This window comes from Nicotiana sylvestris, chromosome 8, assembly GCF_000393655.2.
Source record: "Nicotiana sylvestris chromosome 8, ASM39365v2, whole genome shotgun sequence".
Lineage (NCBI taxonomy): Eukaryota > Viridiplantae > Streptophyta > Magnoliopsida > Solanales > Solanaceae > Nicotiana > Nicotiana sylvestris.
Window position 1 is genome coordinate 201,430,333 of NC_091064.1, and position 16,727 is coordinate 201,447,059.

Below are 16,727 nucleotides of genomic sequence, written 5' to 3' on the forward strand. Positions count from 1 at the left end.
ATTAGAAAGATTAATAATTCAATCATGAGAAGAAGTCATATATTTGTCAAATTCCTAGAAAATTCTATCCGTTGAGCATTGAACCAGTTCCGTCCATCTAGAACTATAAACCGTGATTTTTGCCTAATATCTAGGGAAGCCAAATCTATCATTAAAATTCTGGAATTTCAGTTTGATTAGACTTCTATTTGACCCCTGAAAAAGTTGTCGTTAGTTACTTAATGTCTAATTCGGTTTAAATACACAACACATCTCCAGTCTTCTTCATAATTCTAAAACTGTCAAAAATTCATCTTCAATTCTAATTGCCCTCTTCTCCAAAATTCCCAAATTCTCTCAAGAAATGAAGAATCATGTCTAACCCACAAGATCATCCTGGCACTCCTCCACCACCATCTCCCTCAAATTCATCCTCATCTACTCCACCCAGTGCATCTCCAAAACCTAGGTTTCGAAGGAAGAAAATGCTTGCTCGAAAAACTGTAGCATCTGGGGCTCTGAGAAAGGTTTTAAGTGAAAGGTTGAAAGCTAGCCAAGTGAAAGAAAGCCCAGCTCCAAAGTCTGATTCTAGCTCTGAGTCTGAATCCTTTCAATCCGCGAATGAGGGAGATGGACATGGGTCTTCTGGATCTGAAAAGACTCAAGAATCTCCTTCTGATGTAAGTTCTTCTGTGGTTGAAAACTTAGAAACTAGGTTTGTTCTGGTTGGACCCATTAGGGATGTTGAGTTGCCTGAGATGAGTAGGAGTGGAGGTAAAAATAAGTCTGAAAAAGAAAAAGAGAGAGAGGGTGCATGTGGTGAAGAGAGGGGAAAAGGGAAGGGAGAAGTTCTTGCTATATGTGGGGTTGCACAAGATAGGTTAGAGGAGAGTGGCATGAAGTCAGGGTAAAGTGGTTCTGGGGAAGCAGTTGAGGGGTTGGTTCATCTAAGCAAACAAAGAGATGAACCTGTTTCATCTACTGAAGAAACCTTGGCTGACCTACTGAAAAGGGTAGGGGCAAGTTATGACCCAAAGAAACGCAAAGCTACTACACCAAAAACCCCAAATGTTCCCAAGCCATCCAAGAAAAGAAAAACCTCATCCCCAACACCTACTACCTCTTTAGTGACTAGGGGTAGAGCTACAAGAAGCAGGGTAAAACAGAGTGAAGCTGATCTCCAAAAGGCTTTAGAAGAAAGCAAGAAAAAGAAAAAAGGATAAGGGAAAGGGAAAGGTTGCAGAATCCTCAGAGGTTGTTGAGGAAGAAGAGATGGAACTGGTTCATCAAGAGAGGGGTACAATAATGGAGGTTCCTACACCCAAGACTAGGAAACCCAAGACTTCCTCCAAGAAGTCCTCCTCTATGCATGTAGCTGCTGAACCCACACTAGCCAAGAGGACAAGATCTGCAGTGAAAGCTAAATAAACCAAAGTTTCTGATGATGATGATTGGAGTGGAGAAGAAGAAGAAGATGAATCTGAGAAGGAACATGATAAGCTTGCCATTTTTGGTAGAAGAAAAATCTTAAAAAGGTAGATTGTTCAAGGACCTGGTGGAACCAGGGATGATGAGATTGGTAGACTCTTTGGCTGCTTAGGGATGGAAGGGCATAGTCCTTCAGATGGAAGGTAGGCTAGCTAGGAATGAGTTGATTAAATTTATGGCAAATGCTGCTGTTAAGGATGGAGTTGTCAGTAGCTAGGTGAAGGGAGTTCAAGTGTAGTTTGTTGTTGTGAAACTGGGAGAGATTCTGGACATACCCTCTGAAGGGTTTGATGACTATACTAGAAAAAGGTAGCCATGCCTGGCACTGCCCTTGAAATCACCAAAAGGTTCTGTGATTTAGAGAATGTGAATGAAGCCAGAGCTGTGCAGAAAAGTGAGATGAGGCCTCAGCACAAGGTGGTGTTTGAGTTTGTCAACAAGTGCTTATTGCCAAGATAGGAGAGAAGGCACACTGCCAACTACATGGATCTGGTTCTTATGGAATACCTGGAGAAAGGAAAGCAAATCAACTGGCATGCCGTCATAGTCAAACTGCTAGACAAGGTCATAAATAGTTCCAAGGCTCATACTACCCCATATGGCTTCATACTAACCACAGTTCTGGACAGGCTCAATGTGCCTCTGAAGAAATGGGAAATGACCTCGAGCAAAGAACACTTTGGCATCAAAACTCTTCTTGCTTGTGACTATCCAGTCAATGCCATCCCAGTTGAACCTAGTTCATCCTTGAGGACACCCATCAATAACAAGGTTAGGACTTTGGTTCAGGAATGTGCAGCTAAGGATGCTGAAATTGCTAGGCTCAAGGCTCGTGTGGTTGAAGTGGAAGCGGAGATGGATGGTCTTAGAATTAAGCTTGCAAAAGAAAAGGAAAAGAATGATGGAATTCTTCAGAACATGCTGAATCTTCTCCAAACTCAACCCTTCAGTTCCTCCAAGCCTTAGGACTCCTAGTTTCTGTCTCCTGAACTAGTTCTAGTACCTCTCAGTGACCCAGATTAGGGATTTTTCTATTTTTTGCTCATGGTTTGGATGTTTTTCTTTCTTTTTGTGGATTGTTAGTGACAACATATCTCTCTCAATGACAACTGTTATTTTCTCTTGTTCAATGACTATTCTGACCTTGATAGTTTAAATATGTTTGTTTGATTACTGCAGATTGCACTTGCAGTTGCCCTAGTGGCCATGAGTACTTATTAAAATCTGAAATTCACACTGTGTATGCAACTTTTAGATGTTTCCAAAAGGGGGAAGAGATATTGTGCTTTACACATTATTCTGAAATAAGTGATATTTATAACCTAATTAACCTGGTCCTTGATGAAAAGAAAATTTTCTAAGTTTAGTGTTGATGGTTAAACTGAGTTCTTACAGGTTTTTTGATTAGTAAAAAGCACAGAGTTTGTCATCATCAAAAAGGGGGAATTTGTTGGCCCAAGAACAGGTGAAGTTTTGAAGAATGACAAATGAACTCAGTTATGGACCAGGTCCATCTTGTGAAGCACTGTCATGATCAACCTACACATGTGAGATGCACGTGAAGGAGATAAGTTCTACTGATCAAGCAGCAATATCTCCTGATCTGATCAAAAAGGTTGCATATTAGATAATGGGAGAAAGTCTCCTTATATGAAGAGAACACAATCCGGATAAAGAGACTGTTAGAGTTTGATATCTTCAAAGACTCAACTACGATAGAAGATCAAAAATTGAGTCCCAATCAAACTCTGATTTCTAACCTATTAAATGACATTGGTTGTTCTCTTTTACAAGTATTGCACGAACGCAGAAGTTAAACTAAATTGAAAGCAAAAGAGCAAGGCGATTTTGCAAGCAATTTATGTGAGATTTGAGTGTGCACTCCTGAAGCTAGTTGAACGAGATAGAAGAACCAGTTCCATTGTGTTTTTTCTTATTCTAGTTCAATTGTAGTAGGTGCTTTAAAGTTTTACCTTTTAGCTTTCATAGAAGCAATTGTATTAGGTACTTTGAGTGTTCAAGTTATAAGCTAACTTGAAGTTATCGCAACAGTTGAGGCTGTGTGCTACAAGGGATTAGAGTTAATCCTTAGGTTTACAAAGAGTTTTTGTAAATGCTGTTTTGGCTCAGTGATTTTAGTGGAAGTTTGGGAAAATCCTACTGAGTAGTAGGTTGTGGTTTTTTCACCTTTTGAGCCAGGTGTTTTACACGTAAAAATCTCTGTGTTCTTTATTTTATGTACTTTTTATTCCGCAAACAGTAGTAGTTAGAACACCTAGAAGAACCAGGTTCTTCTAGAGCAAAAATTGGGTACCACACAAATCACCCCCCCCCCTTTCTTGTGTGGTATTGACATTTAGAACATCAACTTTCCTTTCAGGCCATTGTGTAAATAACTCTACAGCCTCCAATTCTTCAATTGTTTTTTTGATATTTTCATTTTCCTCTGGTTCTTGAATGGAATCGGGCCTTGAGTCCACATCTATTCGCTCTTGTTCAGTTTAGGCTTGTGTTGTTGTATCCTCAACTGGATTCTGTAACTACTATTTTTTTTCGTTTCTCGTATTTGAATCTGCTACAGAGTTGATGCTCCTGGATATCTGTTGATCCCCATGGATTTGACGTATCCCCCATGGTGATGGAAATTTAATAACTTGATGTAAGGTAGACGGAACGACATTCTTCTCGTGTATCCATGGTCTCCCGATAATCATATTGTAAGTCATCTCCATCTCTACCACCTGAAACTTTGTATTTTTGACAACCCCTTCTGTGAATGTAGTAAGTGTTATCTCCCTTTCGTCACAACGCTGGAATTGTCGAATCCAGACAAAGTATGCGCCTTTGGTACTAGTTTATCTTCAGCTTGCATCTCATGTAGTACTCTCAGTAGAATAATGTTCACGGAACTACCTAGATCAATCAAAACTCGTTTCACATTAATATCATGTACAGGTAGAGATATTACGAGTGCATCGTTATGTGAAGTTAACACGCTATCCGCATCTGCATCATCAAATGTAATGCTTTCTTCCTCTAAGACATGTTGCACCCGCTTCTCGTGGGTAATTGTGACTTTGGAAACTTTATTGGCTGCTGTGTATGTTACACCATTGATTTCTTCGCCCCCGCTTATAACATTAACGGTCCTTTTGGGAGAAGGAGGTTTAGGGGGCTCCTGCCTGTTCTTCATGTATGCTTGCTTACCTTTCTCACTGAATAATTCAGTGAGATACCCTTTCTTTAATAGATGATCAACTTCGCCTTGTAGCAATGTGCAATCTGCCATTTTATGACCATGATCGTTGCGAAATTCGCACCAGTGATCAGGATTGCACCTGTTTGGATTTGATCTCATTTCTTTTGGCCAATGCACCTTATCGCCCACGCCTCTTAACACCGCTACCAATTCTGAAGTGCTGACATTGAAATTGTAACCGCCAAAACTTGCCTTCAAGTTCCTATCATCATCTCAAATTTCCTGTGAGTTTCGATCGCTCCCAAATCTCGATGACGAACCCGACTCTATATTTCTCGATCTACGATCGTACCTTGAATTATCCTGTTTTGATCGTGAGTCTTTTCCTGCTGGGCCCATATATGGTTCGTACCTATTTTTACCGGACCTTTTTTCGTTTTCTGAACATCTCGAACTCACCTTCTCATCTTTCTGAGATCGGGAGATAGTGTCTTCTTCTATCCTCAGCTTCGTGTTGTATCTATTGTAAACATCATTCCAGGTTGTTGCTGGAAATTCACGCAGACTTTCCTTGAGTCGTCTCGTGGCTTCTGAACTTTTCTCATTCAAGTTACTGGCAAAAGCCATAGCTGCCCAATTATCTGGTATGCGTGGTAACATCATTCTTTCACGCTGGAACCTATCCACAAACTCCCTAAGCAACTCTGGATCTCCTTGCTTGATTTTGAAAATATCCTCCATTCTCTTTTCAACTTTTTGATCTCCCGAATGTGCTTTGATAAAAGAATCTGTAAGCTCAGCAAAAGAATTTATAGAATTTTTGGGTAAAAGGAAATACCATGTTAATGCACCCTTGGTGAGTGTTTCACCAAATTTTTTGACCAACACTGATTCGATTTCTTGTTTGGTTAAATCGTTGCCCTTCACACCAGTTGTGAATGCAATCACGTGGTCTCGTGGATTAGTTGTGTCATCATACTTTGGAATATCAGGCATTTTGAACTTCTTCAGGATTGGCACCGGAGCTGCACTAGGATTCCATGGTTGTTGTGAGTACTTATCCATATGGCTGCTTATCGGGCGGATTGGGCGGTTATTTACTCTTAACGGTTTGGCTTATCGGTTATCGATTTTTAAATGTATTAATCCGTTAGCCACGCGATAAGGTATCGGGCGGATTGGTATCGGTTTAGCTCTTATCGAGCGGTTTATCGGCCTAGCAATTCATATATATATATATACACACACACATTCACGAGCCTCAGACATTGGCATGCTAGTGATTATTTTTGTTAACTAGAAACTTGATTTAAAAGGATATTGCTAACCGGCAAGAATTTCCGACATGGCAAATACTTGTTCATCTCCATAATTTTTGTATCACTATATGTTGGCTTCTGCAAATAAGGTTCAGATGATAGCATGGATGGTTTGATCTACGGTGAAGATGGGGTTTCCTTTAGTTAACTTTTTCGCTCAAAGATCAAGAATTATGCAAGTTATACGGGACATCACTGACCATCTTGGGAATCAAACTCTGTAGCTTTCTATTCGTAATATCAGGGATAGTAGAGAAGTGCAGGAAGAGAGTTCAACCTCACACCCACCCCCTTTCGAAAACCCAAAATGGTTGCAATATCAATGTTTTCTATTGTTAACCATAAGACCACTTCACCATTCTCAGAAAAACCATAAGAAATACTTTAACTGGCCATTAGATTTTCTTCTGTTGAATTTCACTTTCTTTCAAAAGAGTTGCTATTTGAAAAATAAAGCGTTGACTAATAACATGATTGCTTCAAATATGAGAATGCACAGTTGATATCAATTTGACGGTATTATGATTTGTGATTACATCATGTTGTTAGTTGCCCGTTTAAACTCCTTGGCTTACATATATATATATATATATATATTCTTAACGGGTTAACGGATTAGATGTTAAGAAAATTGAATAATCCGCCCCCAAACTGATAAGCCGTTAATAAAAAAAATTTAATCCGTTCCACGTCTGTTAAGCCGTTACCAGTAAGACATTAAGCTTCGGTTCGGTTCGGTTTTGAACACCCCTACTTATCCATGTCTATTCCTTTGATTACAGGCGGTACCCCAGGTATTTGCTCTATACGGTCCCTTTGCTCCTTGAGCTGCTTCTGCAAAGTTAGAACTAAATTTTGTAAATCAGAATTAACTATGTTACCTGGCTCTCCATCGCGAGACTCGCTTGGAGTTCCACCAGTTCCTGAGTTAACGAGCCCAGAACGTGGGGTTTCCAAAGTATTCTAATTCGGAGTTGGTATTGGTGGTGCAATTGGCAATTGGCTGGTAAAAGCTCGGAGGGCATTGCTGACTTGTTGAGCAATGAGATTTTTTAAAGCATCATCAAGTGCTTGTTCGTTTGCAACCCAATTATTTGTTTTAGAGCCATCTGGAATTCCTTCTCGTAACTGACGTTGTGAATCACGCGGTGAGGGAAGTGGTGTCCTATCACCCGCATCATTCTACTGATGTTGAGTATCTTGGTTGTTGTCGTTGTTATTTGACATGGTAAGTTTTGATGAAAGAATTGATTAAGAAAGTAAACGATTATCATATTCCCGGTAACGGAACCAATTTGTTTAACCAAAAATAGTAATTTCGGTCAAAGCTTTATTTTAAAAGAACTCGGGTTACTGATAATCAATATATAAAATGAATAAAAGAAATTGGCTTTGATAATAATCAGATGAACAGAAGAAAACAAGGTAAATCAGTATATTTCGGTGTTATTTCGTGTCCTTACAAATGGTCAATCTTCTCCTTTTATAGTTATTTCCAAGTGGTACGTTTCTTTTCTTCCATAATTAAGCCATTATTGTCAATTAATGGTATTTAATGACATTTTATGTAACGTTACAATAAGCAATCATATTTGATTCAATACAGATTCCTTAACGTTTCTGTATTTAATGCCCAATAGTTCGTATCTATTCCTTATTTTCTATCAGATTCATTCTCTTCCGTCATAAAGAAGTTCGAGCACCGGCCTTCCTTGCCTTTTATCTAAATGACTGCCCGTGCATGTTGAAGCTCGTGCCTCTTTGATTATTCTTCATCACTTGTTCTTCTTTTAACTGGTCCACGTGTCATGACGTGTCATCTTATAATGAATTCCATATATAAACTTAATTTTTCCCAATACAATCTTGTCTTCACAGTTTGGGAAAGCTCCATAATCTCTATGAATTCAGCAAATCTATCAACTTCCTGATCATTTAAGTATCTTCGAAAACTGATATTAGCCTGGCTGTCCCCAGACCCCTTTAACTTAGCTTCAGGCATGATCACAATGTTGATCATTCTTCGTTTTATTTCTGAAAACTTTATGCAATTATCTCCATCAAATTGAACAAGTTTACTATTACGACAATGTCTTGTAACAGTTTCTGCTTCTATCTGTGCAAGAAGGGAAACAAAACAGCGCATGTCTGATCACAACAATAAAGTGAAGTTTCAAGTAGAAGAAGAAAATAGCATCAGAATACCAAAGAAAAAGGGCCTTCTAACATTCGCACAAATCCAGAAACAAAATTTTATGTATCTGAAAGATAAAACTTTCAGGAGTCATTTCGAAGTCCATTTTCTAGTGCTCACTTCACAGGTGGAAACTCCAAAACGTCCGACTGGAGAGTAGAGGGCACTTAAAAGGAGTGCATTTGATCCATTCCAGACAGTATCGCTTCTAATCCAGAAAGAGCAGTTATTAATTAGCATCAATAAACAAACATCAAGAACACATTATATACCTTGTATGAGTAATTGGTTGCATGCCATGCACGTCTATTAACAACTTGAGTAATTTCTATTCACAAAAAATGGACGCACCAAGCACTTGTCCAGGTGAAATACGCAATAATATCCTTTCAAAGGCTGGAACCAGTTCTCTTAACAGGATAACACCGAATAATGCAATCCTCCTAATATGGTCCATAAGAAGTGCAAAGCAAACGGTCTTGTTTCTTACCCTTATGCTCTTTCTACTGCTGCTCTTTTTAGCAACTGAGAGATAAATGCATGCAAATCCGAGTAGAAGTTATGGACATGTTAACTTGAAATGAAGTCATAATAATCAGCCTAGCTCAAATTTTAATTTCCCACATCAGAGAAGATCGAATTTAACATCATTATTCGCTACTAACATGCATTGATCTATTCAAGTAGCCGCATGTATTTGGATTTTTTTTAACTGGGCTACAAATAGTTCCATGGTGCCACATTGACATGATTGAAAACCACAGAAGTCTTCAGACATCTTTTGGACACCAATCTGCTGGTCATCGAACAAAAAATGAAAGTGAAGCAAAATGAACGAATATTTCCTGCAAACTGTTAAATACTATCTACTTGTTCTCTACTTTTAGACTCTCACACCCCTGCTTTAAATATTTTCCTTCAAGCACTGGTGCATGAATTACACGCCTTCAAATTCAAGGTCGGACTGTATTCTTTTGGCTGTCTTGAGTGATAAGACTTTTACTTTGCTCTGTTTGGCAAAAAGTATCATCACTAAAACAGGCAGCAGAGAAGTATTCAGCGATGGGAAGAACCAGCTCCAGAGGATCAATGACCTTTTTTCTCTATATTTTACATGTGCTACAACTATAATTCAATACTTCTCATTCAGATAGTTCATACTAAAAACTCTATTGTTCCAAAGAGAGTGAAAATCATATGAAACAAATCATACTTGACAGCTCAGATACCAAATGAAATTCTTATGTACCGGTTTGACCCTCTGTTGCATCTCAAGGTACTTTTCCTCAGAGAAAAGGAGTATACTCATTGAACTTGGAATGTCCTTTTCCTATGATGGAAAACCTCAAAAAATAGAGGGATAATTGTCAGGTATAATAACGGGAGCACATCCTAGAAGATAAAAATAAATAGGACCACTTGCTTTGCACATCTTATAGACTTACTGTATGTCTGAAGTCTTGGAAATTTCTTCACGCAGGGCTCATTCGGTTTTATGTATTAGATAGAATAATCATGATATAAAATTTAGTATTTGCTTTAATCCATGTATTCTTATTCCATGTTATTAGCTATAAAATAAAACACCAATCAGTGTTACCTCAACTTGAATATTCAAAGGAGCACTTCACCTGCTCTTTCCATCTCATGCTGGATAAGACTATCGGCCGACAATACACAAATCAGAGTGCAAAATCAATAAATGAGATGTAAGTTGAAATCTGGAAAGAGTTATCAATCCAACCTGACTAGAAGCCCAACTATTTTTTTATTGCACAAAACTGGAGAAGAATTCAATTAGGTGGAATATGGAATACAATCGAGGGTCAATCTCCACGGTGAGGTGACTATTTGTTGACAATGCTGAGGCACAAGTAGGATCACGATATTAAAGCAATCTTGGTCATTCATCAGCACTTAATACTACCAATGCTTGAAGCTAAATCTTCTTTGCCACAACGTCTAAGATATTCAATTACATTCTTAGTACAAGGACCTTTAAGCTGAATTCCTTTCCCTACCATTAGACTAGCAAGCTTTGCAGCTTCAACAAGATGATTTTCCTCACATAGTCCAGCCATAAGTATAGAATAAATATCAGAATCCATAGAAGATACGCCTGCAGACTGCTCAATCGCGTCAATCAAGTGATATCCATCAAGTATCCTTCTCTGCTGACAAAGCCATCTCATTATTGTGCTTGAGGTCAAACCATCAGGCTTTAGGCCACCAGCCAACATTCTCCTAAAACACATTTCTGCCTCCTTGAGTTTTCCAATCCGAAACAGTGATAAAACTAGAAAACTGTAACAAGAATCATATGGAAGACCACTTTCAGCTACTCTGATAATGACTTTACGAGCTTCCTCCACATGCCCATCTTTGCATAGACCCTGAATCAAAGTACAGATAAGTACCCTATTTGGTTTACAACCAAAATCCCTCATTTGGTCCAAAATACTTAATGCCTCTATCGACTGATCTTTCTCAACAAAATTTTGAACCACAGTAGTATAAGTAACGACGTTGGGCTTACACTGCCCACCATCTTTTTCCATTTCTCTCAATAACTCAAGTGCCCTCTCCAAACTCCCGAACCTACAAATCCCATCAAGAAGAGCTGAATAGGTCACCGTATTTGGCACGCATCCATTCCCCGTCATAGCTTTGGTTAATCCACAAGCTTCTTCCAACCTACCCAACTCAGACAACCCCTTAATCATCACAACATAAGTGATCATATCAGGATGAAGATCAATCAAGTCCATCTCTCTCATCAAACCCATTGCCTCGTCCATATCACCTTTCTCACATAACAATCTAATAACTACGTTATACACCGTTGTATCCGGCCTACAATTGGACTCTTTCATTTTTCTCAACACCCACAAGCCCAAGTTAGCATCTTTTCCCTCTCTACACAAATTCAAAATAACCTTGAACATCTTAGCACTTGGAACATAATTATTCTGCAACCTATAAGCCTCAATGACATCTTGAATAATTCGTGGTTCACGCTCAAATCCGAGCAGTTTATACGCTCTACTAAACATGTAACTGCTGTGTCTATAGCTGGGATGAAGTCCAGCCCAAATGAAGAATCTGAGACCCGTTTGAGGATCATCAACGGCACATTTCTCTAATACTTCATTAACACATTTAGCATCTAGTTTAGCCTTAACTGTGTTCAGAGTCTTCTCCAGACCAGACCCATTTTTATTTTTCAACAAATGACTCAAGAATTCTCCAGCTGATGATGAACAAGTGGTGAATAAAAGAACCTTATGGAGTAAGAAAATTGGCGTGTTGGCTGAATTAGTTTTCAAGAAATGGCGAGAGATTGATGGAGGAAGCATAATTTTTTCATAAGAAATAGAAATCAGCTGCTTGCATAATTTGAAATATCTGGTCAATTCGGAGACTGTGATATCAATGAGCTGAAAATTCGCAGAGCAAAATGAAATAACAAAAATCTCATCTTTGAGCGTTTTATATTTTTACTCATACTCAAGAGTCAAGAAGCAGACTAGAACACCATTTCAAAATTTGGAGCTATAACAGGAAGCAAATATGAATGCAAAAATTCACAACTTGAAAAAAAATCAAATCTTCCTGATTGCTCAAAGAATATAAAGCATTTAAAAGTCAAAAATATAAAAATTACTTAACAAAAAAGAAGAAGAGAAATTAGGGTTTTCGAAAAGCAGCAGGAGAAACAAAGAGGGGAACCTATAACTTAAATTTTCACAGGAGAAAGAGGCAGTGATGACTCGCCGGAGAAGTTCGCCGGAGCAGCAGGCCGCACTGGGGAAGAGAGGGGGAGACGTAGTCAGATTAATGGACTTGGCCGAAGAAGATAAATCTGGGCCTGGGGAAGGGGCCCAAGTAAATCAGAATTCAATTGATGTCCTATTAGGGATTTTGCGGCCGTACCCAATATTTGTGCCACCTTTTAATCTGTACCCTATTTTTAAAAATTATTGATTTGATAGCCAACTGACCAAAAATTCATAATAATATGAAAATTACACCTATAACAAAAGATATAAATCTTGCATCACACATTAATCGCGTGATCTGCAACATCATTCGTGAAAAAAGATCTCATCCTCTCCTCTCACCAGCTTTCAAAAAATTAGAAACTTATCCAGATTCATCTTCAGAATCACACTTGCATGAAGTTGTTTCACGTTGAAGCTAAAACTTCATATTAATGTAGCATGAAGTTGTTTCATATTGAAGCTAAAACTTCATGCTAATGCATGTTGAAGTTATATATCATGCCGTCTACAGTTTTGTCATGAATTTTATCCGAAACTTCAGTCTAAACATGCTGAAGTTATTTAGTTCATTTTCTAAAACTTCAGACTATACAGGCTTAAGTTTTTTTAGTTCATTTGCTAAAACTTCAGTCTAAACATGCTGAAGTTATTTAGTTCATTTGCTAAAACTTCACACTAAACATGCATAAGTTTTTAAGTTCATTTGCTAAAACTTCAGACTAAACATGATTAAGTTTTTTAGTTCATTTGCTAAAACTTCATACTAAACATGCTTAAGTTTTTGTCTTGCCGTATGTAATTTTCTAATGAGTTTTTACTAATGCATGCTGAAGTTATTTAGTTCATTTGCTAAAACTTTATACCAAACACATGCTGAAGTTATTTAGTTCATTTGTTAAAACTTCAAACAAAACATTTTAAGTTTTAGTTCATTTGCTAAAACTTAAGACTAAAAATGCTTAAGTTTTTGTCTTGCAGTATGTAATTTTCTAAAGAGTTTTTGCTGATGTATGCTGAAGTTATTTAGTTTATTTGCTAAAACTTCATACCAAAACATGCTGAAGGTTTGTAACGTAGTTTACAGTTTTGTCCTGAGTTTTATCCGAAGCTTCAATCTAAACAAGCTGAAGTTTTTTAGTTCATTTGCTAAAACTTCAGCCTAAACATGCTTAAATTTTTGTCCTGCAGTACTTTGTCAATAGTCTTTTATTAAAGAAGGGCAAAATCGTCTTTTTAATATTCTATGCAATTTTTACTATCCGATTCCTTTCTTTGGTTACGAGCTAGAGGGAATTTGGACTTGTGACCAGAACGTAGCCTAATCCATCTTTATAATATATATTTTATAATATTTTGTAATGAAATGCCAAATGTGTAGCCTGCCCTAATTCTTTTAACGTATTTTAAGTCTCTTTGGTTTATAATTCTTTTGATAAATATTAATGTTACCACCAGATAAGAGTTATCTAATCAAAAATTTAACTTTTGAATTAAAATAACTGAATGTTGATTAATGTTACTAACTGCGTTGATCATCTATATGATTATAATATATTGAGAAAAATACATGATAGGAGTAATAACTTTATGCTAGATGACTACAAGCATTGGGAACCTTGAAAATAGATATTATACGAATACATCAAACTTCGAAAATGTAAGTGGATGAAACCTGTAGCTTATGAAGGTTTTAAAAAAAAAAAATACTACCTTCCTTTCTAGCCATAATTCTCTTATATATTTTACAAATTGATTTCGTATCTAGACAGGGGAAGTCGTTACAGCATGAACAGCGTTAGATTCAGAATTTTTAAGTCGTGAGTACTCTACGGTGATAGGAAAATGAAAAGAACTAGATTTTGTGAGTTTGTGTTCTTTGGTGGAAGGGAGCTAAGTAGGTTTAGACAGTTGTTATAGCAGTAGATAGGTCATGGGTTGTAATTGTAAGAAGACTGATGCAATTGTTTTTATTTGTTTAGTTGTTTATCGTCTACACTCTACAGTCGTGCCTTTTCTATCAAGCCCGAAATAATAACAATTTCCAATATATATATATATTTATCCTAAGGTCTTCAGCTTAGGGTTGGAGTTAGAGATAACGGTATGGGTTCGGCCAATTCAGTAATTTAATTTAAATTTTATATTTATTTTAAGAAATTTATTTAATATGTCTCATCCTTAATTTAGAACTCATTAACTTGCAAGTGAGAATTCTCAACTAATAAGATTTAAATTTTGACTCCGCCTGTGCAGTGACGGATTCAGGATTTTAAGTTTATGGGTTAGTACAAAAATCTCAAGTTAATATACAATAATAACTGGATTAACGGACTGGGTTCCAAGCTAAATACTATTATACATTTAATGAAATTTTCAATATAAATAAAGAATCTAGACCAAAGTTACTGGGTTCACAGGAACCAGTAACTAATGCATTGGATCCGCCCTTGCCTGTGCTTCAGTTACACACAATGAAGATGAAACTGGCTGCGGTAGTTGGTATTGCAACTTTCCTAGTAGTTGAAAATAAGCTAGCGTTTGACCATAGATTCCCAAATTTGTTTTGAAAATTTTGATTTGGGTGAAGTTTGGTTTGAAGATGAAAATATGTTTGGACATAATATAATTCCCAAGTTTTGGGATTTTGGCCCAAAATCACATTTGGGGTGATTTTGGATTTGAGGTTTGGGATTTTGTGGGCAAATTTTATGGCCAAACATGAATTTGCCAAATAAATTCCAAATTTATTTTGGCAAAACCCATGGCAAACCGGTCCTAAGTTTTTATTCCGAGAATCCGATCCATTACATGTTGTCAATGACATATTTTGAATTTTTAACTTTCGGCCACAGCCTTTGATCAGAGAAAGATTCTCCGTCTTAGCTTTTTACTACCTTTTGATTTCTCCCTTACCCTATGAAGAATCACCAAAGCCTTAAAAAAAGGAAGATTGTTTTCTCATTACAAAAAATTGACAGCTTGAAGTAAGGCATAGTTTTAGTTTTATTTTTTAAAAAAAAAAACTTATACTTACTATTTTGTATTGCTATTACACCACTATATGATAGCTAAAGCAAGAACAATATATTCGTATATGAGGTGGTTGGCTCCAATCTAAAAACTAATTGGTTCTCATGGTTGAAACGTATTGTCACAGTAACTCAATTTGTCCGATAAACTATTCGTAGCTTCGCATGATTTAGTGAAAAGAGGTTATTTTTCACCTCAACTAATCGCCTTGAGTCTAAAACTCCTAAGTCCAACAATGGGAAGTTATATCAACTATTATTGTCAATTGGATACTAACGTACAACACTATATTAATTTATCAATTTAAAAAGTTATCCAAAGAATTTTTCATAGACAAAGGTCATAAACAATTTTCTGGTAAAGTCATAAACAATTTCCTTTCCCCTCTTTTTTCTCAGAATTAATACTATAAATGCTATCATAGTACGATCAGCTTGTGCGGAAAGTGCGTTCTCTGAAATCAGACGCAAAATAGGCACACATCAAAAGTGATAGCACCAAATCTTAGCTTCCATTGTGGATAAGTTCAACATTTTGCACCCAAAAAAAAAAATTGCATCATCAACACTTTTTAATCTGTTCTAGGAAGTTAGTTGTCATTCGCTCTAAATCACAATCAATACATATTAAATAAATATATTTTCACTTACAATAGTAAATTATAGTCCATCAAACTGTATAGAGAACTAGATCCCACAAAACACATATACACAACGGTAAGTAAATGACACATCAGAATTTTACATGGAAAACTCTCAGCTCGCGGGACTAAAAAGCTCGACCTACACTCATAGGATTTCAACTTCACTAACTGAGCAAACTTTAGATTACAACTTATTGTAATCTAGGAATTAACCTCTTAATTCATCACCTACTTATAATAAATCTATTGCAAAGCCTATTTGTAATGACTCTATTACAAAGCTCACACTTTGACTAACTCTGGCCAAAACACAAACATAAGATTTATGAGTTTACAAACGATCTCCTATAGAATGCTTCTAAGTAAGCTGAGTAGGAATTACAAATAAATAACATTAACAAGATACAACAACACTAAAGGCATATGATAAACTCAGTGATGTGATTTGGTCCTTCGTTATGTTGTTGCTTTGCTCTTCAAGCCTTGGAGTCACTTGAAAGTCGGCAGCACACTTGAGAAAGAGAATTGATGATTTAGGGTTATGCAAGTGTGTGTGTTCCCTTGCATCAAGTTGATAATATATAAATGAGGTCATTTGGATGATGTAAGCAATTATCTGGTACAAGACAAGTTTTATAAAGTGACTGTTGCATTGTTACGTGTGCGGAGAAACAGTGCAGCGACTTTACAGAGAGTTGATTTGTACTGTTACCGGAGAAACTAATAGTCATCTATTCCCTTTGCACTTCTTTGGCTGAACATGTTGGAATTTGTGTCAGACAATGTAACTTGTTGTTCTTGAACACTTTTGAGGATGTGTAAACAAGTTCCTTTTCTGATTCTCATATAAAGTTTATTAGATCATCAAAATACAAAAAGACATACTCCCTTCGTTTCAATTTATGTGAACCTATTTGACTGGACACGGAGTTTAAGAAAAGAGAGAAGACTTTTGAATTTGTGGTGTAAAATAAGGCACATATATTTTGTGTGGCTATAAATCATTGCATAAAGGTAAATTGTTTCCAAATAAAGAAAGGGGTCATTCTTTTTGGCACTGATCAAAACGGAAATAGGTTCACATAAATTGAAA

At 36.8% G+C, this 16,727-nt stretch overlaps 3 protein-coding genes across 4 annotated transcripts; 1 reads left to right on the top strand and 2 right to left on the bottom strand.

Annotated features, from left to right (window-relative positions):
- Nucleotides 1-353: 353 nt before the first annotated feature.
- On the top strand, nt 354-1,202 carry LOC138876246 (protein gar2-like). Its single transcript, XM_070155152.1, has 2 exons — nt 354-886; nt 992-1,202. The coding sequence occupies exons 1-2, from the start codon at nt 354-356 to the stop codon at nt 1,200-1,202; spliced, it is 744 nt and encodes a 247-aa protein (XP_070011253.1).
- Nucleotides 1,203-4,255: 3,053 nt separating this feature from the next.
- Nucleotides 4,256-5,407, bottom strand: LOC138876247 (uncharacterized). The gene is made up of 2 exons (XM_070155153.1): nt 5,126-5,407; nt 4,256-4,918 (listed from the first exon to the last, which is right to left on the bottom strand). The coding sequence occupies exons 1-2, from the start codon at nt 5,405-5,407 to the stop codon at nt 4,256-4,258; spliced, it is 945 nt and encodes a 314-aa protein (XP_070011254.1).
- Nucleotides 5,408-8,804: 3,397 nt separating this feature from the next.
- LOC104244940 (pentatricopeptide repeat-containing protein At5g47360-like) lies at nt 8,805-12,029 on the bottom strand. Of its 2 annotated transcripts, none has more exons than XM_009800464.2 (2): nt 9,924-12,029; nt 8,805-9,839 (listed from the first exon to the last, which is right to left on the bottom strand). In XM_009800464.2, exon 1 carries the CDS (start codon nt 11,533-11,535, stop codon nt 10,090-10,092), a length of 1,446 nt encoding a protein of 481 aa, XP_009798766.1. In that variant the 5' UTR covers nt 11,536-12,029; the 3' UTR covers nt 8,805-9,839; nt 9,924-10,089. The 2 variants fall into 2 exon arrangements, with proteins under 2 accessions (XP_009798766.1, XP_070011602.1); XM_070155501.1 differs by having other exon boundaries at nt 8,805-9,509; nt 9,780-12,029.
- Nucleotides 12,030-16,727: the final 4,698 nt, after the last annotated feature.